The 22,761-nt window shown below is 32.6% G+C and overlaps 5 protein-coding genes across 7 annotated transcripts in view; 3 read left to right on the top strand and 2 right to left on the bottom strand.

The window, feature by feature from the left end:
* LOC145977256 (uncharacterized) overlaps positions 1-22,761 on the bottom strand; it is a 62,330-nt gene that overhangs the window by 28,886 nt on the left and 10,683 nt on the right. The window lies entirely within an intron of this gene.
* On the bottom strand, positions 79-2,687 carry LOC145977252 (uncharacterized). Its single transcript, XM_083109106.1, has 3 exons — positions 2,075-2,687; positions 1,732-1,897; positions 79-1,476 (listed from the first exon to the last, which is right to left on the bottom strand). Exons 1-3 carry the CDS (start codon positions 2,253-2,255, stop codon positions 912-914), a joined length of 912 nt encoding a protein of 303 aa, XP_082965232.1. The 5' UTR covers positions 2,256-2,687; the 3' UTR covers positions 79-911.
* On the top strand, positions 3,290-4,971 carry LOC145976638 (uncharacterized). The gene is made up of 3 exons (XM_083107868.1): positions 3,290-3,413; positions 3,507-4,873; positions 4,966-4,971. The coding sequence occupies exons 1-3, from the start codon at positions 3,374-3,376 to the stop codon at positions 4,969-4,971; spliced, it is 1,413 nt and encodes a 470-aa protein (XP_082963994.1). The 5' UTR covers positions 3,290-3,373.
* On the top strand, positions 4,915-9,141 carry LOC145976769 (uncharacterized). Its single transcript, XM_083108139.1, has 2 exons — positions 4,915-5,289; positions 6,544-9,141. Exons 1-2 carry the CDS (start codon positions 4,992-4,994, stop codon positions 8,841-8,843), a joined length of 2,598 nt encoding a protein of 865 aa, XP_082964265.1. The 5' UTR covers positions 4,915-4,991; the 3' UTR covers positions 8,844-9,141.
* Positions 13,388-22,166, top strand: LOC145976790 (DNA (cytosine-5)-methyltransferase 1-like). 3 transcript variants are annotated; one of them, XM_083108194.1, is made up of 17 exons: positions 13,388-13,503; positions 13,640-13,841; positions 14,539-15,111; positions 15,219-15,582; positions 15,669-15,992; positions 16,081-16,233; positions 16,394-16,850; positions 16,943-17,136; positions 17,219-17,636; positions 17,855-18,178; positions 18,342-18,493; positions 18,636-18,970; positions 19,049-19,160; positions 19,685-19,834; positions 19,906-20,072; positions 20,734-20,974; positions 21,236-22,166. In XM_083108194.1, exons 3-17 carry the CDS (start codon positions 14,543-14,545, stop codon positions 21,629-21,631), a joined length of 4,356 nt encoding a protein of 1,451 aa, XP_082964320.1. In that variant the 5' UTR covers positions 13,388-13,503; positions 13,640-13,841; positions 14,539-14,542; the 3' UTR covers positions 21,632-22,166. The 3 variants fall into 3 exon arrangements, with proteins under 3 accessions (XP_082964320.1, XP_082964319.1, XP_082964321.1); XM_083108193.1 differs by having other exon boundaries at positions 13,389-13,503; positions 13,750-13,841; XM_083108195.1 differs by lacking the exon at positions 13,640-13,841 and having other exon boundaries at positions 13,389-13,503.

Raw genomic sequence — 22,761 nt, 5'->3', positions numbered from 1 at the left:
TTACTATATCTATATACTAAAATAAAAATCACAGTATATGTCAATACAAAGATTACTAATAATAGATATTAATTTTTATTACGAATTAACATTTCTGGTAAAAACAATTTTGTTCATTAGCAAAATAAATACTGTACTTTTGCATAATATAATGAAAAATTTTAAAAATTAGAAAAATTAATTAATCTTCCAATATTTTAATTAAGGTTCTTTGAAATAATACTTTGAAATAAAAATCTTTGAAATAATAATTTAAAAGATTAATAATAATATTAATTATTGTTAAAATAAAAATTATTTCATAATTAAAAATAAAGATGTATAACAATTAAAAATAAAAACAAATAGTTCTTTGGAATGACACCTTTAGAAAGAAATCACACTTTGGCAGAAAATCAGGAAGCAGAAGCCAATCAGAACTCTCGCTGAGAATAAGCTTATTAAGGAAAGTAGTAAGATTATGATAAGGTTACTACCAGTGCGAGTTCTGATTAGCTTCTACTTTTTTGTAAAGATATGAAACTTCCCTTAGAATATTAATAATATTCTTGCTAAAATAAAATTATTACATAATTAACATTTATTATAGGAACGATTTTGTTCACTAGAAAAATAAAAATGTATCCTTGTATAACATAATTAAAATTAAAAACAAATTTAGAAAAAAAATTGACTTTTGATTTTATAATCAAGGTTCTTTGGAATGGAAACGTATTCATCGATGACTATGTTTACACGTCACCTTTAACCGGATTTTATAATATTCGTAGTTCTAAGACTGGCTAATCATAGCCATTCCTCTGAAACTCTGAAGAATGGAACGGTTATGATTGGCCAATATCTTACAACTACAGATATTATTAAACCCGATTAAGAGTGACGTGTAAATATAGTTGATGGTACAAGTTTACCTATTTTTGATATTTGCTGATAACGTTCATAACAGCCATAAAACATTCCATTTCCATTTCAGCTAAAACCTTTTCAAATGCTGCTTCTATAGCAACAACAAAAGGATGCATCTTTTTTTCTTTATTCGTTTCATTTAGAATATCCTGTGTGAAACATGTCGCCATAGATTGGATGGCAGACGAAGACTTTGCAATCAGCAATTCTAGATTATTCTCTTTATTCTTCTTTTGTTGAGAAAAGGTATCCAATGACGGGACAGCAGTTTTATATTTCTTGGACGGAAATCCAGCATTCTTTTCATCACTTTCATTTAATTGTTTTTTCTTATCACCATCATTGTTTGTCATGTCAATAAAAACGTTGTCTAAATCATCCGATACAATTTTTACAGGCGAGGAACTGCATGTATTCCCTTCTGCATCGTACTCGATTGATATTTCGTCACTCACCAAATCGAGTGAAGATGGTGATGGTGATATCACAAAATTTTCAGAGTTTGAAGATGAACCGCTTGGTGGTGTTGACGGTCCAGAGTTATGTGAGAAAGTCATGGAACCTCGAGTTCTGTCAAAAAAATTCTGGAAATTAATATTAGGGCATACTTTAATACATAGAGAAAGTTGTAAGTCATAAAAGGTTTACTGCGTAAGTGATGTTATGTCCAACTATAACAGTTTCTTAAGTTATGTATCATATACAATGGAAAAGAAATCTTTTCTTTTTTTTCGACATTCTACACAGTATATCTTTTATGACTTACAATTCAGTAAAATAAAGGATCTTTTTGTACCATATGAGAATTATAAGAATTTTATTTACCTTCTATGTTCAATGTGAGGTATGAGAAAGGACATGGCTGGCATTAAATCCCAAGTGGTCATTTTCACTCCACCTCCGGAACCACTGGGCGGTTTACGTTTGATCTCCCGCAACTTCCTTCCTAACTGGTTTCGAAGTTGGTTCCATCTATTTTCTGCTTCTTCTCCTGAAATCAATAATTTTTCAGTATGTTAAAAGTTATAATGAACCTGATATACATTATACCATGGATATGTAAAACATCTAACTTAACCCTAACCTAAATTTAATTCACGTTACATATTTAAGACATAAATAGTCAATAACTTTTATGTAGAAAAATAGAAATATAGAAAATACTTGCCAGAAGTTGCACCACAACATGTACTAATGACTTTCCATGTATCCTTTTTCACTTCAACATTCTTGAAATCTTTATGCTTTTTATTGTATAAATATGGATTGCTCTTCACAAGAGCGGCCAAAGCTTCATCATTAATATGTACAATGTCTTCAACAACATTTTCGTTTATACAATCGCTCATTTTTTCCACAAATTGTGAAACGTCGCACCAAAACACTTTCCGCCCGCGATGATGTATTGGGCTCTATGCTTTTAACTTTAGCGTTAAAAAATGGATTTGACCATTTCCTTTCCGCCCTACGTGATCCGGCTTAAAACATTGTTACGCCCGGACGTGACGTCACTTACGTACTGCGCCTTAGGGCTTACAACACATTAAAGCAAGGTTGTGGACCCACACTTATAGTTCCATCCCAGACAGCACAGGACATCCTATGGACATTCATTTTATGTCCATTTTACGTCCGCACGTCCATGAACATGAAATGAACGTCCATCGTACATCCGATTTGAGACATCCGTTAACGGCCAATATTTGGACGTCCACAAGATATCCGGGCTTGGAGGTCAAAGTTTCGCGTGAGCACGCAAGGATGTGTTAGTTCATTCGTTTACCACTACGCGACGTGCGATGCGCTATCTTTCTCGTATTTAAGTTTTAGTTATGAGAATTATATAAAGTTTGCAAAAAGTAAGGGCCTCCGCACAAGGTGTTCCGTATCGCATACGTTACGTTAAGTATAGATCGTAAATTTAACTCCGTACGTAAAATTAAACTTCAGTCAACGCACAGAAGAAATCGTAACGTAAAGACGAAATGTCTTTACGTTACGATTTCTTCTGTGCGTTGACTGAAGTTTAATTTTACGTACGGAGTTAAATTTACGATCTATACTTAACGTAACGTAATGCGATACGGAACACCTTGTGCGGAGGCCCTAACAAATAAGATTAAAAATATACTGTTCAATTTAATTTCTGATCTAAATGCACGAGTTTCAGATATTAAATTGATTTTATAAGTCGGACAAGTAAATGTCCGGCGAATGAATGAAAATAATCCGTTCATTATCTATTTAAAATGTAAAGTGCAATATGCAAGTATAAATTATAAATAAAATTTTTATATGAAATTTTTATGTAAAATTTTATATGAAATAGATAAATTATATTATTATTTAGGGATTAAAGCATGTCCACCAATTTCATAAACAGATATACTACGGACGTCAACTGAATGTCCGAACAACGTAAAACGGATCATCTGTGGATATTCTCAATATCCTTAATGGTCGTCTTATGGATGTCCTTTGGATATTTGTGTGCTGTCTGGGATCTAGTAAGGAAAATTTATATTTTATTTCTCTTTCCTTTATTTTTAGCCTCGGCTTGCTATATTTTCCGGTTATCTTTTTACCGCTCTCTTGTCTAGTGCGAGGAAAGACTAAGTGCCGGCTCTTAAGAACAATAGATAACCTGAGTGACTCGTCTCGTGGAGGGAGAGAGATTCCTCTCCCTCCCACAGATTCTGAATGGATTTCGAATATTAACGAAGAAATGGAATATGACAGTGAAAAGGAATCTTTAGGAAATCGTCCTTCCATCACGCGGGAGGAGGTCATGGAAATAATATTGAACAAAACGTCGAATCTGAAAAGACTAAGATCTGCGCTTTCAGAAGACTCGTCCTCGTCACAAAGTGCTTCTCAAAACAAAGACCGTATGGACGCATCTATTAAAATGGAAATTAAAAAACCTAAAATAAAGAAGAAGACACTGCAAGACTCGATTCATGGATCGGTTTCTCATATTTCGAAGGATGACTCAACAGGTAACATGTGTTGGTACGAACGTTCGAACAAAGGACCTTACACTGTTTTTGTGCGCAAATTAGGAAATAGATTAAGCACGAAGTCTATTTCAACGATTGAAGCGTCAAGATTATTAAACAAAGCCAACATCAACTACACAGAGATTGAGTTTCACTCATGGAACACGTGGAAGATTTCTTTTGTTTCTTATCAAGACGCAAATAACGCAATTAAAAATAAATATCTTTCAGGATTGGGATTAACCCTCTACATTCCAAAATATAGAGTCTTTAGAAAAGGTGTAATTAAAGGCGTCCCTTGTGACATTCCTTTGGATGAGATCCAAGCGAATCTGAAATTGGAGAACCACCAGACTCGTATCTCTAATATCTTTAGACTAAAGAGGAGGGATTCTCTCTCTAAAATATGGGTGGAATCTCAGTCAATATGTATTGAATTCCAAAACTCAGATCTTCCGAAAAACCTAAAAATTTGGAAGGTAAATCTATCTGTATCTCCATACATTCCACCGATTAGGAGATGCTTTAACTGTGGCAAGTTTGGCCATATTAGCAAAGGCTGTAACCAAGGTCATCCATGCTGTCTGAACTGTGGCAATACACACTCTCTCTCGGCGGAGAATCCATGCAAGGAAAGTCCATGCTGTATAAACTGTAATGAGGCTCATCATACCTTGAATAGAGATTGCACAAAGCTTAAAATTAACAAGGAAATCAATCAAGTCATGGCTCAGGACAATTTATCCTTTATGGACGCTCGCCGTAAGGTGTTGAAAAACCAAGGCAAGAACGCTAGCCACATCATGAAAAATTTAGAGAATTTCCCGACTCTTAATTTGAGGAATTCTTCCTCAAATGGTCCGTCCTTTGCAACTGTAGTCAAGAAAGGTCATACGTCATCACAATTACTGAGCGGCTCTTCTACAAAAGTTAATGAGCTATTAGAAGCCGTGCTATCTTCCCCGAACGTGGAACTTCTAGAGTGGAACTTGCAGAGACTCTTCCAGACAATTAGCCTTCATAATAAGAATATTCTAAAAAGGGATCTGCCTGCTACTAGTCCTAACGGTATCATAAGCAACGAAAATGATTCGACCACTTAAGATAATTCAATGGAACTCTAAAAGCATTAAGTATAAAATTAACGAACTATCGCATTATTCTTTGGATAATGATATATTTATAATTTCAGAGACTTGGCTGGATTTCTCAGATAACATTAAATTGAAAGATTTTGATGTAATTAGAAGAGACAGATTGTGTAGAAGAGGTGGCGGAGTGCTGATCTTTGTCCGATCTAGCTTGAAATATTCTATTATAGAGGATGTTCCGGATCTTCACGGAGCAATAGAATCCTGTGGTGTTAACGTCTGGTCAGATCAAGGTATAATTTCTATTCAAGGTCTAATATCGATCTATAGACCTCCTGACTCTCCAAGAATTAACTCAAGATCTTGGTCAATTTTCTTCTCTTATTTTAAGGGAAATGTGATAATTGGTGGGGATTTTAATCTTCCAAATGATTTAATTATTCCTTTACTAGAAGGTATTCACAATTTAGATCTCGTTCTCTTAAACGACAGTTCACCTACTTATTGGAATATAGATCGTGATCATTTCTCAATTCTGGATTTAACTTTGGTTAATTCTGTACTAGGCCTTAAATCCTCGTGGAATGTACATCAGGACCTATGGGGTGGGGACCATTTCCCCATATTCATCCAGTTGGATGTGGATACGAATCGAAGACCGGTAATCAGCCGATCCCCCAAGCTTTACTCTCATAGAACTGATTGGACTCTGTATTCGACCTTATTGAGGTCAGATATTGATCTCTTTTCCCAGGACTTATTAAATACTTCAGACGTCCAATCTTTATACTCTTCCTTCACTTCTATCATCACAAATTGTTTACGTAATGCATCCTCCTCTTTTGAATCTCCCTCTTACATCAAAAATCCTAAGCATGATCATTTTTTTCCTCAGGAATCTGTTAATAATACTAAAAGATGTAAGACTTCAAGTTTTAACTACTCTACAAATTCCGTTCGCTCTAAGAATAATCCTAAAGTTAAAAATATCAAAAATCCATGTCCATGGTGGAATAGTGAGTGCGACTTGCTAATTTCTAACCGTAAAAGAGCTTTAGAGATTTTTAAAAACAACAAATCAAGAATCAATTTCCTAGCGTATAAAAAAGAGGTCGCTAAAACCAGAATTGGCCTTAGAAATATAAAAAAAGAAAACTTTAGGAAATTCTGTGAAAATTTGAGGAAGGATTCTGATCCTTCATATATTTGGCGAAAGATCAGAGCTTTTAAAAATAGCTTTAGTCAATCGGAAACATCCAATAGATACAATAAAGAAGCGGTCAATAGTGTTCGCAATCAAATCAACTCACTCTTTCCTCCTGGAATGCCCTTACCTCCCATTTCCTTGCATAACCATATATTCGAACCGTCTCTGGATCTTCCTTTTACCCAAACGGAATTGGAGGTTGCTCTTCGTACTCCCAAATTGAAATCAAGTCCTGGGCTTGATGGCATTGATTACAAGATAATTCGTGCTCTTCCCACTAACGCTAAGGAAATCCTATTAATAGTGTTTAATAGAATTTTTGTTTCTCACTCATTTCCAGTCGAGTGGAAAAGATTTTTGGTTTTCTTCATCCCAAAACAAGGAGAGGGCTTAAAGTTCCGGCCGATCTCTCTGGCCTCTTGTTTATTCAAGGTTCTGGAGAGAATGATTGCAAACAGAGTGAGTTGGTTTCTCGAGCATCACAATCTATTACCTAGTTCTCAATTTGGCTTTAGACGAGGTAGAGGATGCGTAGACAACTTAGCTATTCTTCAAGCTAGTATTCATCTAGGCTTCCAATCTAATTCTCCGACTTTATCTGCCTTTCTAGATATAAAAGCAGCATACGACAATGTAATTCCAACTATTTTACTACAAAAATTAGCGAATCTAGGAATTTCTCCAAATATCCTCGGCTTTATTCATAATTCCACGGCGCAAAGACAGGTGCATTGTAGATATGGTGATCTTGACGAAATAAGATGGGCTTTTAAAGGCCTCCCTCAAGGTAGTGTTCTTAGTCCACTATTGTATAATGTATATGTGTCGGAGATAGAAAGTTGTTGCGTACCAGAATGTAATATCATCCAATATGCGGATGATATCGCATTATATCTTACTTCTTATAACCAATTACAAGGAAAATTAATTCTAGAAAATTCCATTAAGAATATCGCTCACTCTCTAGCACTACTTGGATTAGATCTCTCAGCAGAAAAGACTCAATTCTGCATCTTTTCTAGACGCCTTAGCTCTGTAAATTATAACAACATTTCCCTGATTGTAAATAACTGTGAAATTCATCCAACTCCCAAAATCAGATTTTTGGGATTACATTTTACCTCAAACTTAAATTGGGGTTCTCAAGTCTCCCATATATGGAAAGCATGTCAGTGCTCGCTTAAAATTGTTAGCTGTCTTAAACATACTTGGTGGGGAGCGGATCCCCGTCTAATGATAATCCTCTATAGGACTCTAATTAGGTCTAGAATTGAATATGGATGCTTCATATTTGATAATCTCACCAAATCTCAATATTTAAAACTGGAACGCATTCAATTGAAAGCATTGAAACTTGCTTTAGGTTTGAGAATGTCTTCTCCATCTAATTTTGTTTATATGGAAGCTAAGGAGCCTACAATGGAATTCAGGAGGGAATATTTATGTAGAAATTGGATGACTAGGGTCCTCTCTCAATCTAACCACCTAATTCTTCATACTATGGAAGAAATGCATAGAATTATAGACGATCCAATCTTTATTCTTAAGATTAGACCTTCCATTATTGTTAACACTTATATTTATTTGTCCTCGATTTCCCATTTAATAGAAAGTAATGCTCGACCTCTCTGCTATGTAAATTCTTTCGAGTCTATTATATTTATGCCTGAAATCGACCTTTCTTCAGGAGTCAATTTTGATAAAGAATCGCCCTTTAATGAAATATTATTTAAAGAAATATTTCAGTTAGAAATTTTAAACACACAATGTTTTTTCACAGATAGATCCAAAACAATAAATTTAGAATTCACGGGCTTTGCAATCACTTCTATTGATCAATCAGTAAATTTGAGATTCAGATCCACAAGTCACGCTTCAATTTTCTCTTTAGAAGCCATGGCTATTTTAGAGACCATTTCTTTTGTAACTAAGCATCAAATGAACGACATAACCATTTTTTCGGACTCCAAATCTGTATTACAAGCCTTAAAAAATATCAATTTTAAGAATAATACATCCCACCTGATTAATAAAATTAGAGATAGCATTAATAAATTTGTTAAAAGAGGAGGAAGGATCAAGTTTATTTGGATCCCTAGTCACTGTGGAATAACGGGTAATGAGAGGGCCGATTCCCTTGCCAAAGAGGCTCCTAGATCAGGCATTGATTATCAAGTATGTACTTCGAATAGAGATTTCTCAGCTAGTTGGAAACATAATCAATTCGAACGCTTTTTTGAGTGGTGTAAATCATCGGGAGAAAACAGGGCCATTTGGTATATAGAAAATTGCTTCACTCCCACGAGACTCCCATGGTTTCAATTTTACGACATATCTCGTAAATCTATAGTCTCGATTAATAGAATGAGATGCGGACATACCTCTCTTAAATTTAGTCTAGCTAGATTTAACATTGTTCCTTCAGGAAAATGTTCAGAATGTGGCTCTCCAGAAACTCTCGATCACATCTTTTGGGAATGTTCTCGTTTTCAAATTCAAAGGTTTCAATTTCTTAAAAAGATACTTAAATCTGTCAATACTCTTCCGATTCCAGTCAGGTCTTTCCTAATAAATCTCCAAGATTCAAATATTGTGAGGGCACTGGATGATTTTCTAAAAATAATTGACTGTAATATTTAAAAGATAACTTTATTCATTTCTCGCAAAATAAGATATTAAGAGTATGTAGTATCCTGATATTTATGGTATAGAGAGTTATATTAATCAGCATGCCTTTTTATTTTCAGATCTTCTATTTGTAATACATTTTCTTTCTTTTCTTAGAGTCAATTAATTAGCCACTGCTATTCTAACTAATAATTATCATAAACTTTTATTTTTATTTTTATTTTCATCCTGTCGGCCCATTGTTTAATTTGTTTATTCCATTTTATTTAATAGTACGACCTATTTGTCTAATCCCTAGTATACCAGTAATGATAATGCCTAGTTTGACATTAATCTTTATATAATTTTAATTCTAAAATATAATAATATACAATATACATTATTTTAAACGTTTAATCTTAATTTAAAAATCCTACTACTTTGTAATTTTTCTAGTAACGTATAGATGCTTTCTTACATCAATATTTTTAATGTAATTTATTTTAACGTAATTTATTAATTTTAAGTTAATTTAATTTATCTTTAATTTAATTTTATTTTTAATTTTATTTTTATTTTTATTTTAAGATGTTTTTATTAATATAGTTCAAAGTCTAGAATGTTTTCTAGTAATAATTCCTATGTTATTTTGTCTTATCTTGTTATGTATTTACTTATTTATCTATATGTATAAATGATTTTTATAATATGTATAAATGATAATTAAATGTGTAGTGAGAGATATTTATATGTATAAATAATGTACATTCTATAGTACAATTTTAGTATCTAGTGTCGATGAGGAAATTTGTAACACATGCCCTGTATGGCCCATGAGCCAATGCCTTGCCTTTTGCATAATAAAAAAAAAATAATAAAAGCGTGCCGTGACACCTCTCATTCTTCTCTCTGGTTTACACTGACGAATAACGAATCTCCCTGAATGTCCAACGAATTTCTATGAATCACGAATTATGAATCGTGAATTACGAATCACGCGTAGTCTGGCGCTAGCTTTAGGGTGCCGTCACATGCGGTGTAACTTGCGTAAGCGTAACTTGTGCCGACCAATCACATCGTTTCATTTAAGTATCAGCTTCCGCCTAGTTATTTTACGCTCTTTACGCTATTAAGCCGGGTCTACATTGGTCGTAGCATAAGGTTGTAAGGCCGTAGTCGTAAGAAATTGACCAATCACAGTTGATTTTTCTTCTGAACTTCAACTGGGATTGGTCAATTTTTTACGACTACGACCTTACAACCTTACGATACGACCAATGTAGACCCGGCTTTAAGCTAGCGCCAGACTATGCGTGATTCGTAATTCGCGATTCGTAATTCGTGATTCATAGAGATTCGTTGGACATTCAGAGAGATTCGTTATTCGTCAGTGTAAACCTTCCACACTATTCGCGATTCGTTGTATATCATTCGTAATTCGTAATTCGTCGTTTCTTATTTCGCGTTACTTCGACCAGTTTTTTTTATAATATTTTTCTTTTGGATCCCCTAAACATCTATGTTCTCTTATGTCTTCTACAAATTCAAGCACGCGATTATTTGTTCAGCTCTTCATTATCTCTCTCTTCATTATAATTGATGCAATAACCTATCAAAGAGAAACACGAACTAATTACGCATAGTGTAGCGCGACACGAATGGATTGATTCGTAACGATTCGTTTCCTTTGAGTTTCGTCAAAAAACCGCTCGGTTAGCGAATCAGTGCGAATGACGAATCGCGCATGACGAATCGACGAATTTTCCCTCCACATTATTCGCGAACGTTATACGAATCACGAATCGCGAAAACGTGCATAGTCTGGCGCTAGCTTTATCGTTACGCCGAATCCAGTTTTTGGCGGAAGAAACGCTGAGCCTTGACACACAAAAATACGTAAGCAGTAAGACGTGAGCAGTAAGGAAATCGACCAATCGTGATCAAGCAGTAAAGCAGCCATATTAAAACGTAAGAATTCCGATTTGTTGATTTCCTTACTATTTACGTCTTACTGCTTATGTATTTTTGTGTGCTAGGGTCCGATGTATGGCTGCGTTCAGCAGAAAAAACTGCTTTGCAACTGTTGTAAAATTCGTGAGCCTGATTGGTGTATGCTCTTAATTTTGACTGAATCTAAGAGCATACACTAATCAGATTCACGAATTTTACAACAGTTGTAAAGCAGCTTTTCCTGCTGAACGCAGCCTATGGTCCATATTCTGAATCCTCTTTTATTGATAAAAGTGCCTTTAAAAGTGGCTTATAAGCCTTCTGATTGGCTGTAAGCCACTTTTAGAGGCACTTTTATCGATAAAAGAGGATTCAGAATATGGACCTATGTGTATTAGTAAGCGTGTCGTTCAGTATTGTTCAAGACATAGGATAGTGTAGGTTGAAGAGGCATTGTCAAAAAGTTTTAATAAAATATGAATAACCCGACAAAAACAGTTACGTCACATCCTCGTCGAATCCACGTATTTTACGTGGCTTACGTGGATGCAGATTTATCCACGAATTAAGCGTCGTCTACAATGAGATTTTAAGGAGACTTAAGGCGTAAGACTTAAAAAATTGACCAATCACAGTCAAGAATTAAGAGAATACTCGACTGTGATTGGTCAATTTCTTAAGTCTTACGCCTTAAGTCTCCTTAAAATCTCATTGTAGACGCCGCTTTATTTACGTGGATATAACTTTCTTTTTTCATTATTACATCGAGGTACTTTATTCTCGAAATATAAATGTAGATTTCATGTGGATATTTTTATTGAAATTATGATTAATCATTCAACAACTCTAATATTGTAATGTTAAAAGATATTTTATTAAAATTTTTCAATTGTAATTTTGTATCTGAAATATTTCAGAAATATACCTGCATCATGTTTTTTATAATATTTATAATATTTATATTATAATATTATAATATTTATATTTTATATAATTTTGTATTTGCAATATTTCTGAAATCTTTCAGAAAGATAAAAAAGTTTGCTAAAAAAAAGATTATATCTGTATGTTTCTAAATATGTAATAGTACATATGTATATAGAATATGTTTCCTCGCTTTGCCGCTATGCGGCGCTGCATCAAATTAGCTAACTCGTATTCAACTTTTCGTCATAAAGTGTATATAAAGAACTGATACTAACACGGTCCGAAGTTTATTTTTTCTTTTAAGGACCGTCTACGATGGAAGTAATATTGGTAGAGTGGACGATGGAGTAAAGCGTAAGCGAATGGTTCTTTTCCATTTCGCATTACTCCTAGGTCCATATTCTGAATCCTCTTTTATCGATAAAAGTGCCTCTAAAAGTGGCTTACAGCCAATCAGAAGGCTTATAAGCCACTTTTATCAATAAAAGAGGATTCAGAATATGGACCCTAGTCTTACGCCTTACTCCACCGTCCACTCCACCGATATTATTTTCATTGTAGACGATCCTTTAGTCAGTTTAATTTAATAAACTGATTTAATTTAAAATAATTTGTTTAATAATCTGGATCGCTTGTTGGGATTCAGAATATGGAACAGATTATTTGAAATTAAACGGATAAATGGGAGATAGCCTATTTATTGCGTATATTAAAAATAAAATAAAAATAAAATTATTCTTATGGCCGAGTGTATTTATATACTTTTATAAATGTCCAAGAGATATTCACTTATCAAAAATGAAAAAAGTAATATGTCTCGAAAGTTCATGAAATTTTCACATAGATTCCACGTAGATTCTAGTATCGTTTTTGAGCGGATTATCCATTCGAATATCCACGTGGATTCAACGATATTAATCTACGTGGTAATAACATGGATTTCACGTACTGTTTTTGTCGGGAACGATCAAATATTCTTCCACTTTTGCCATCGTTTCCAAATAATTATTAATATTAAGTTAGGATCCATTATTATTACACTTTTCTGTGGATTGAAACCTCTAAATTACTTTTTAAATATGTAAATACTAATATTCAAATTTTAACTTTAAATTTTAATTTTATAGATTCTAGCTTAGATTCAGCCAAAATTAAAAGCATACACCAATCAGGCTCACGAATTTTACAACAGTTGCAAAGCAGCTTTTTCGGCTGAACGCAGCCATTGACTACATTTGGCGGACTCAACTGCTAAGTAGCAATCGAACATGATTGGTTTCTACTTTCAGATCCGACCAATCAGCATCGAATTACATCGGAAAATCTAGTAATGTTGCCCAACTGTTTAAGGCCATCACACACGAAATTGCATAGCTGCATATGCATAACATAAGACCATATGAACCAATGAGCAACGATTATTAAGTCGCCATATTGACTTACATAACATAATACTCGTTGCTCATTGGTCCATATGGTCTTATGTTATGCATATGCAGCTATGCAATTTTGTGTGTGATGGCCTTTAGTCCGCTGAATGCGGCCACTATGGCCCATATTCTGAATCCTCTTTTATCGATAAAAGTGCTCCTAAAAGCGGCCTGTAGCCAATCAGAAGGCTTATATGCCACTTTTAGAGGCACTTTTATCGATAAAAGAGGATTCAGAATATGGGCCTATGTCCTCTGTGTCGTTAACTGGAAAACGCCCAGTGTGATACGGGGCTTAATTCCTTTCTGTCTGAGAACATTGGCGGGAATGAAACAGAATAAAGCGCCACGGCGTATAATGTACGACTGTAGAAGTACGTGATATGGTAAGTAACGAGTACCCGTATATATGCGCGATTCTGTGAAAAGAGAGATTCTCGTCGCTCATCACGCGTCCGTCTCAATCTTTATCGCGTGAATCGAGACTTGTAATATCGACGGCGTTATTTGTTTCTCTATCAGTGATCTGTGTATGTACGTGCATGCGTACGTGCGTGCGTGAAGCAAGCATGCGGTTCGTAGTACACACACGTTTTGCCGCCGAGCTGACGCTCAATGAAATCTCATTCTAGATCGATAAATATCACGCGCGCCACAACCCACATTCTCTCGTAATCTGTAAAAAACCGGACGACGTTTCATCGATCGCGACATCATCCACGAGGTGAGCGCCCTTAAGATTTTTCCTTTACCGCGTTGATGCACGAGCTGACAACTGACCACACAATTTATCACTTGTTTCGTATCTCTTTTTTTTCATCGCTCTATCGAGTATAATAATAATATAATAATAATATAGTGAATAAATTGATGCCATATGTGAGGAATAATTGCAGCTGTAAACATTCTTTTTACATGTAATGCATAAAGCAAAGAAATATGTGTTTTTAATGATATCTTACAAGATATATTGATATTGCTACTTATGTGTTTTTAATGATATCTTACCAGATATATTGATATTGCTATTTGCAAATATAATAGTATGTATAACAATAGGCATGTATTGTAATATATTAATTTAAAAGAAAAAAAAAACACTAATCGAGTTTTATTTTCAATATTCAGCTATATCTTTTTATATTTTTATATGTATATCTGTTTTCTGGATGCATGTATCTTTTCTTTAAATATTTGCAAATAATACATATTCATATTTCATATCTTTAAAAATATTTATTGTTAATGATTATTTATTGTTAATATATGTCTTTGAACAATAAGTTATGAACTGAAATTGATTTATGTACGTGTATATATGTATATATGTATGTATGTATATGTATGTGTGTGTATAATCATTAAATTATTTAGGAATAAGGGAAGTATAATAATAATATAAATATTTTTTATAAACTTAGAATTATGCCACCCACTGTGCCAGAGGGCGAACCAGGTTCCAGCAATAGAAGAATGTCTCGTAGCAGAAAATTTGTTGATATAGAAGAATCAATTGAAGCAAATGGTTCGACAGCTAAAGCAACTCCATCTGTATTGGATTTATTTGCTATACAATCAGCAAAAAGAAAAAAGTTAAACAATGAAACAAACCATGAGACAAAAATGTCTGATCGACAACATGAAATAAAAGTAGAAACGAATAAAAATGGTACTGTAGAATTTGATAAGGAAAATCACAATCCACAAATAAATCAAGATCAAGAAGAAAATGCAGAAAAAAGAATGAAAATGGAAAACAACGAAGAAATATCTCAATTAAAATCTCAAGTTAAGAAAACACTTACTATAATTGAAAGATGCGATTATTGTAAACAGAAATTGGACGATGAAACAAAGTTATATCAGGGACATCCAAATGGTGCAATGGAAGAACAGATAGCTTTAACGGATCCTAAACTGTGTTTATTTACAGGAGATGAATCTTTTATACATGAAAGCGATGAGAGACCACAAAATAAATTAACTTATTTTAGGTGAGTTTTGTGTATTTTATTATTTATTTTAAACATATATAGTGATTATGTATGTATAAAGCATTTCTTCATATTATATAAATTGATGGAAAGATAATTCTTTTTAGTGTATATGATAAGAATGGGCATCTGTGTGCCTTTGACACTGGACTCATAGAGAAAAATGTGATGTTGTATTTTTCTGGATACATGAAACCTATTTATGAAGAAGATCCTTCTCCTGAAGGAGGTGTACCAACAAAAGATATGGGGCCAATAAATGAATGGTATGTTTCTGGATTTGATGGAGGAGAGTTGGCATTGATAGGTTTTAATACTGCATTTGCGGAATATATTTTGATGGAACCATCTGAAGCTTATGCACCATTCATGGATGCTGTTAAAGAGAAGATATATATGAGTAAATTAGTTATAGAATTTTTGCTAGATGAAATTAGTCCAACCTATGAGGACTTACTAAACAAACTTCAAGTAAGTTTATTATCATATATTTTAATTCATCATATTTTAATTTATTTTCTCAATAAATCTTTCATACTATTTTTGTTTTATTGCAGACTGTAGTACCTCCTAAGGGTATGACAAAATTCACAGAAGATGCATTGTTGCGTCATGCACAATTTATTTGCGATCAAGTTTCATCGTTTGATGATTCTGCCAATGCTGAAGATATTCTTCTTATTACAACTCCTTGTATGCGATCTCTTGCAAATCTTGCTGGTGTTACATTAGGCAAAAAAGCGGCTATTCGTCGGACGAGGCGCGAGCAAAAAGTTAAGAAACCTGCCTGGACAAAGGCTACAACAACTAAATTAGTTAACAACATGTTTGAAAATATTTTCACTGATCAACTTGCTAAACATGATGATAAAATACCGACAGTATGTATATTGTTATTATGACAGTATGTATATTATATCATTTTTATGATTGTCAATTATAAAGTTAAGAAATTTTTTTTTGTGCTAGGGACCTAAGCGACAACGATGTGGTGTTTGTGAAAATTGTCAACAACCTGACTGTGGTATTTGTACTTCTTGTAAAGATATGACGAAATTTGGAGGAAGTGGAAGAAGTAAACAAGCATGCATCAAGAGAAGATGTCCAAATATGGCAATCCAGGTATAAATCAAAAATTTTTAATTTGTATGTTACATTAGTTACTTGTCATTAAAGTGGTACAGAAATGATAAATATTTATAAATGGATTCATTATTTTTTCATAGCTTTCCATTACAATATTTAATTAAATATTTTTATATAAAAATTTTTATATATGTAGGAAGCAGATGATTCTGATCCAGAAAATGAAGAGCAATATGATAGTTTAGTAGAAAATCAAAAAGTGGAAGAGAAACCGAAAAAAGATTTTAAAGAACTTAAAAAAAACATAGTATGGGAAGAACAAGATAAAATTATTGATGGGCAAAAGACATATTATAAATCAGTTATTGTTGGAAATGAAAGAATCCAAATAAATGATTATGTCTTGGTAGAGCCAAGGAATCCAGCAATTCCTTTACACATTTATAAAATCATGTTTATGTGGGAGAATAAAAGTGGAGTAAAACAATTTCATGCAAACTGGCTTCGTAGAGGTACCGATACCATTCTTGGTGAAACTTCAGATCCTATAGAATTATTTCTAAGTGACGATTGTGATGATGTACCATTTACATCTGTTAGCTCAAAAGCAACTGTTATTCACAAGAAAATGCCTGATAATTGGATTGAATTAGGTAAGAATGTCAGATATACAAAATTACTTATTAATTTGATTTTTTCAATATTTTATTTTTATATTTACATAATATACACAATTTTATTATAGGTAATATGGATATAGATGATGAAATAAAAGATACAGATGGTAAAACATTCTTCTATCAGATGAGATATACTCCTGAAACAGCTCGATTTGAGAATTCGTTACCAGATCCGGAATGCCCGCGGAAAGAAAATAGTCATCGATTTTGTCCCGCTTGTGCACGATTAAGGGCATTAGAACAATATAATACACCTAAGGTAAAAAATTTTTAATAAAAAGATGTATTCTAAATGTCTCGAAAAATTTAAATTACAAAAATTGTTTAAATTATTTATTTAGGTCTTTGAGCGTATAGAAGAAAAGAGCAGCAAAGAAGTGATTTATGGACTAGTGAGATATAAAGATGAAGAATATAGAGTTGGCAGTGCAGTGTTTTTGTACCCAAGTGCTTTCAAATTTAAATATAAACAAATGTATCAAGAAGCTGAGAAACCAAAGAAGGAAGTTGTAGATGAAGATATGTATCCAGAATTTTATAGAAAAGTATCGGAAAAAGCAAAATTTTCAAATGTTGATACACCCGAACCTTTCCACATTGGTTATATAAATGCAATTTATGCCAGTACAACTGATTTAATAGTATCATCTTCAGACATTTATATTAAAGTGAACAAAATGTACAGACCAGAGAATACTCATCGAGATATAACATTAATGGAGCAAGCAGACCTTAATATGGTTTATTGGAGTGAAGAAAGTAAGTTATGACAATTTAAGAAAACATCCTTGTTAAAAAATTTTTCAATCATTTCAAATTCAATATTTCTAATATTGATTAATAGTTGATGTATCAGAATTGTATAATACGATATTATACTGTTATAAATGTAAAATAAATTCTACACATCTATATTTTATTCTAAGTTTTATACTTTTTTAAAATAATTAATTTTTATTCTTTGTCTGTTATTATAGTATGCAGTGTAAAGTTTTCCGAAGTTGCTGGTAAATGTTACCTAGCATATTCTGAAAATCTAAGTGAATCTGTTGAGGAATGGTCTTTGGGTGGTCCAAACAGATTTTACTTTACTGAAGCATATAATGCTAAAGAAAAATCCTTTGATGAGCCACCCTATAATATTATTAATATAGGTAAATCTGGAAAAGGAAAAGGGAAGGGTAAATCAAAAGCAAAGAAGGTAGGAGAGACTGAAAATAAACCAGTTATTGACAAACCTATAGATCATTCTGTTGTGATAAGAAAATTAAGGACGTTAGACCTTTTTGCTGGTTGTGGAGGTAAATATATTTTCTTAAAGCATATATATTTTCATTATAAGCTTTATATGTGTATATATATCTTTTTAATTTTTTGGTGTATATATATATATATATATATATATATATATATATATATATATATATATAATCAAAATTATAACTGCCTTCACACGTTTAATAGGATTATCCGAAGGATTGCATCAAGCCGGAATAGCCGAAAATTTATGGGCAATTGAGAAAGAAGAATCTGCAGCATATGCATATCGTTTAAATAACCCAAAGACTATAGTGTTCTCAGATGATTGCAATACACTGTTACGAAAAGTGATGAATGTGAGCTTTGTTTTATGTTGCATTCTAATTCTTGTTTTATTATTTTATTTATTATTACAAAAGAATTTTTATAAAAAATAGAAATAAAGACTAAATTAATTTTTCTTTCTGGAAATTTCACAAAACATTTTTGTTTTTTCAGGGCGATTCTACAGATGATAATGGTCAAAAACTTCCTCAGAAAGGAGACGTTGAAATTTTATGTGGTGGACCACCCTGTCAGGGTTTCAGTGGCATGAATCGCTTTAATTTGCGGCAATATTCATTATTTAAAAGTTCTCTTGTCGTTTCGTGTTTAGCCTATTGTGACTATTATCGACCGAAATTTTTCGTAATGGAAAATGTGCGAAATTTTGTGTTTTTCAAAAGATATATGGTGCTAAAATTGACTTTAAGGTGCCTCGTTCGTATGGGTTACCAGTGTACATTCGGTATTCTTCAAGCTGGTAATTACGGGATACCGCAAACAAGAAGAAGGTTTGTTCCTTTTTCTTTACTTACAATGTTGCTTGATGTTAGATTTTTTCTTCACTATAATTTATCAAATTTTTTTAGGATGATAATTTTAGCTGCTGCACCTGGAGAGATACTTCCAAAATATCCAGAACCAATGCATGTGTTTAATAAACGATGTTGCTCAGTACATGTAGTGGTGGATAACAAGAGGGTAGTATTTTTTATATCTGTTTTGCATTTATATCTGTCTGTCTCTGCCTCTTTATTTTGGCAAGGAGTGGGTGAGTCCTGCTCATGATTAAGTATAGAATAGAGAATATTTAGAATAAAGTATGTTCTTCCGAGAAGAGAAGAATAATGAGGCGGGCGACTCGATCCCGGGATCCATTGCTTAATAGGCAATTGTTTTGCCATCTAAGCTATTCGCTACCCCCATTTATTTCTGTAATGGTATATATTTTGCTATCGATTTTGTATTAATCTATATTAGTACCTGTATTTTGCTACTGGGGTATCAATGATTTTAATTAGTTTATGATAAATTAGTGCAATTAGGTCAAAATGTAGAAATAATTGCGCTTTGCAATAGATATATGACAAATGTATATCAAAATTAGTTTTGTATTGATAATATAATATATAATATAATATATTTTTAGAATATAATATATATATAATATATTTTATTTAGATAATATAATATATTTTTTCTGATAATGAAATGTGTTTTTTTAGTATTTATCTAATTGTGTTTGGACGGACTCCGCTCCGTTTAGAACGATCACTGTAAAGGATGCTATGTGCGATTTACCGGACATTAAAAATGGTTGGAGTAAAGAAGAGATGTCTTATGGTAGTGAACCGTTAACACATTTCCAGAGAAAGGTAAAGAAAAAACTTTGCATTTTGATATATTCCTGAAAACAAATGTTAGAATTCACTTGATTTTATTTAAGATGAGAGGTAAACAATATCAGCCGATATTACGGGATCACATATGTAAAGAAATGGCTCCGCTTGTGGAGGCACGAATGTCTCATATTCCAACTGCAACTGGTTCTGATTGGCGTGATTTACCAAATATCGCAGTACGATTAAGCGATGGTACCTTTTCCAAGAAGTTGTATGTATAAAGTCTATCATATATATCTCTTTCTTTTTTATTAAATTATTCTTGTAAATTTCTTTAATCATACATTGTAATTAATTTATTAAATCTCAATCAAATAATTATAATATATAATTATATAATATATATTATATAATATACAAGGTGTAAATGAATACCTGTTACAAACTTCTATGGTATGTAGAGGGTTCAAAGTAGATCAATTTTTAATAAGAAACTCATGTCTGGAAACGCACCGTTTGCGAGCTGCAGACTGGAACTGAAAGTGTGTACCAGAACATGCTTTGCAGGTGCAATGCTTGCATCGAAGTTGGTGGTCGTCATTATGAGCAATTATAGTAGCCATCTGTTTTGACATTGCTAAACATTTGTAGTGTAATGTAAGCAAAAGTTATGAGAATTATTCCTAATACTGAACATATCAACAATTCCAGTCTGTAGCTCGCAAATGGTATGTTTCTGGACATGAGTTCCTTATTGAAAGTTGCTCTATTTTGAACCCTCTATATACCCTAGAAGTTTGTAACAGGTATTCATTTACACCCTGTATAATATATATTATAATATATAATATATATTATAATATATAATATATATTATAATATATAATATATATTATATCATGTCTAAATTAATATTTTAATATTTTTTATAGGGAATACATGCATCATGATAAGAGAGCTGGGAAAAGTTCAACAGGTGCATTGCGTGGAGTATGCAATTGCAGTACTGGTCGACTATGTGATCCTACTGATAAACAATTTAATACTTTAATTCCATGGTGTTTGCCGCATACCGGAAATCGACATAACCATTGGTCAGGTTTATATGGGAGACTCGAATGGGATGGATTTTTCAGTACAACTGTTACCAATCCAGAACCGATGGGTAAACAGGTATGCCGATGAAAATAATATGAATCAGAAAAAAATGATATGTAACTTTATCAATTATAATTTTAAGAAATTTATAACACTATCGATAAAAAAATATATGATTAGCAAGATTTTAGCATAATCTATTTTAAAATAATCTAGAGTAATTACTACACGATCTTCAATTAAAATGTACATGAATTGAGAACTTCTGCATTTTGCACAGTTCCTCTATTATAGTTTTAATTCAACAGAATCAGATGGATTACAATTAATTTCCAGGGCCGCGTTTTGCATCCAGTGCAAAACCGAGTTGTAAGCGTTAGAGAGTGCGCAAGATCTCAAGGATTTCCAGATTCATTTCGTTTCTATGGTACGATACTCGATAAACATCGACAGGTTGGTAACGCAGTACCGCCGCCATTGGGAACTGCTATTGGGCAAGAGATACGAAAGTGCATACGTGACACGACGGTATCGTCAAATACGAAATTCGAATTTACAAAAAGTTGTGCTAATACGGTTATGACAAGGAGCAACAGGAGTCTTGACAAAAATGACAAAGTTGTCACAAATGCCATATCTGACAGCCACACATCAACTACTAACAATGGCGCGAGCACTAGTTCTAATAGAGGCAAAAATGCGACTAGTCGACATAGACGATATTCGTCATAGATGAAGAAAAAATTCTCGTCGGCTGATGTGCTTGGATATTATGGTTCCACTTGTACCTCTTAAAATATAGTGCTCAGTATTAAGTAATTCGGATTATATACTCTGATATCTGATCTAATATGTATTGATAAGGATAAAATCTTGTTCCATACTCTGTAGATTCCCCTCTATCTTAAAATCTTTCAAGACTGAGCTATTGCTCTATTTTAGGATCTTTTATTCTAATAATTTGTGTGCAAGATAAAAATGTTATCGATTTTTCATTCGCTTTCCTATTCTAGACATATTAATAACACACTCATGTGACATGTGTAATGAACAAGCAATGCAAGAAAAGAATTCTAATTTATAGAAAGAAATTCACATATACAATATGCGCGCACACACACAGCTGTTTCAGAATAAAGGGGATCTATGGTAGTTAGATTTATTTTTAATTGCAGATTTTATATGTAAAAATGTTGAAATAGATTTACAAATGGGATATGTTGTAACTGGATAAACATTATTCTCATTAAAAATCATATGAATTCAATATTGTGTACAAATCCCACATAGAGATTTTTTCACTTACATTCGTGATATAATTTGTATTATTAATATTTACATATTAATTTTTATGAACCATTTCTGAACATATTTCTAGCTTTTTTAAAATAAATATACAGTTATATACACATACACACATATACAGAATGTCTCTACTATTATTACCATTTTAACTATAATCCAATATGTAGCTATAAATCTTTCTTTTAATTCATATTTTTTAATGCTGTGGTCTAATAAATTACTGTGAGTTTAATACAATTAATTAGTTAGGTAAAATAAAGTAGAGACAGCATTTATTGAAATGTGTAAATGTTAAGGCAAAACTTAAACTGAAGTATAATGTTACATATATTTATATCACTTAATTATGCAATTTTAATATTAAGTAATTCGGATTTAACTTAATTTTTTACTAAAGATAAATCTAAGATTCATTTGTTCAAGAAGACTTTCATGATTCTGGAATATCTTTTGTGAATAATATTAACTTTCGAAAACTTTTGCTTTTATTTGCTTATGTGCACTCATGTGCTTATGTACTTTACAAACTACTCATACATGATGTGATTAACTATTTG

The sequence above is a fragment of the Camponotus vicinus genome, unplaced genomic scaffold (assembly GCF_025532165.1).
Source record: "Camponotus vicinus isolate PSW18456_S1 unplaced genomic scaffold, iyCamVici1.0 SCAF_9, whole genome shotgun sequence".
In the NCBI taxonomy this organism is placed as follows: domain Eukaryota; kingdom Metazoa; phylum Arthropoda; class Insecta; order Hymenoptera; family Formicidae; genus Camponotus; species Camponotus vicinus.
Note: the sequence above shows the minus strand (reverse complement) of the source record. Positions and strands in the feature narration are given on the sequence as shown.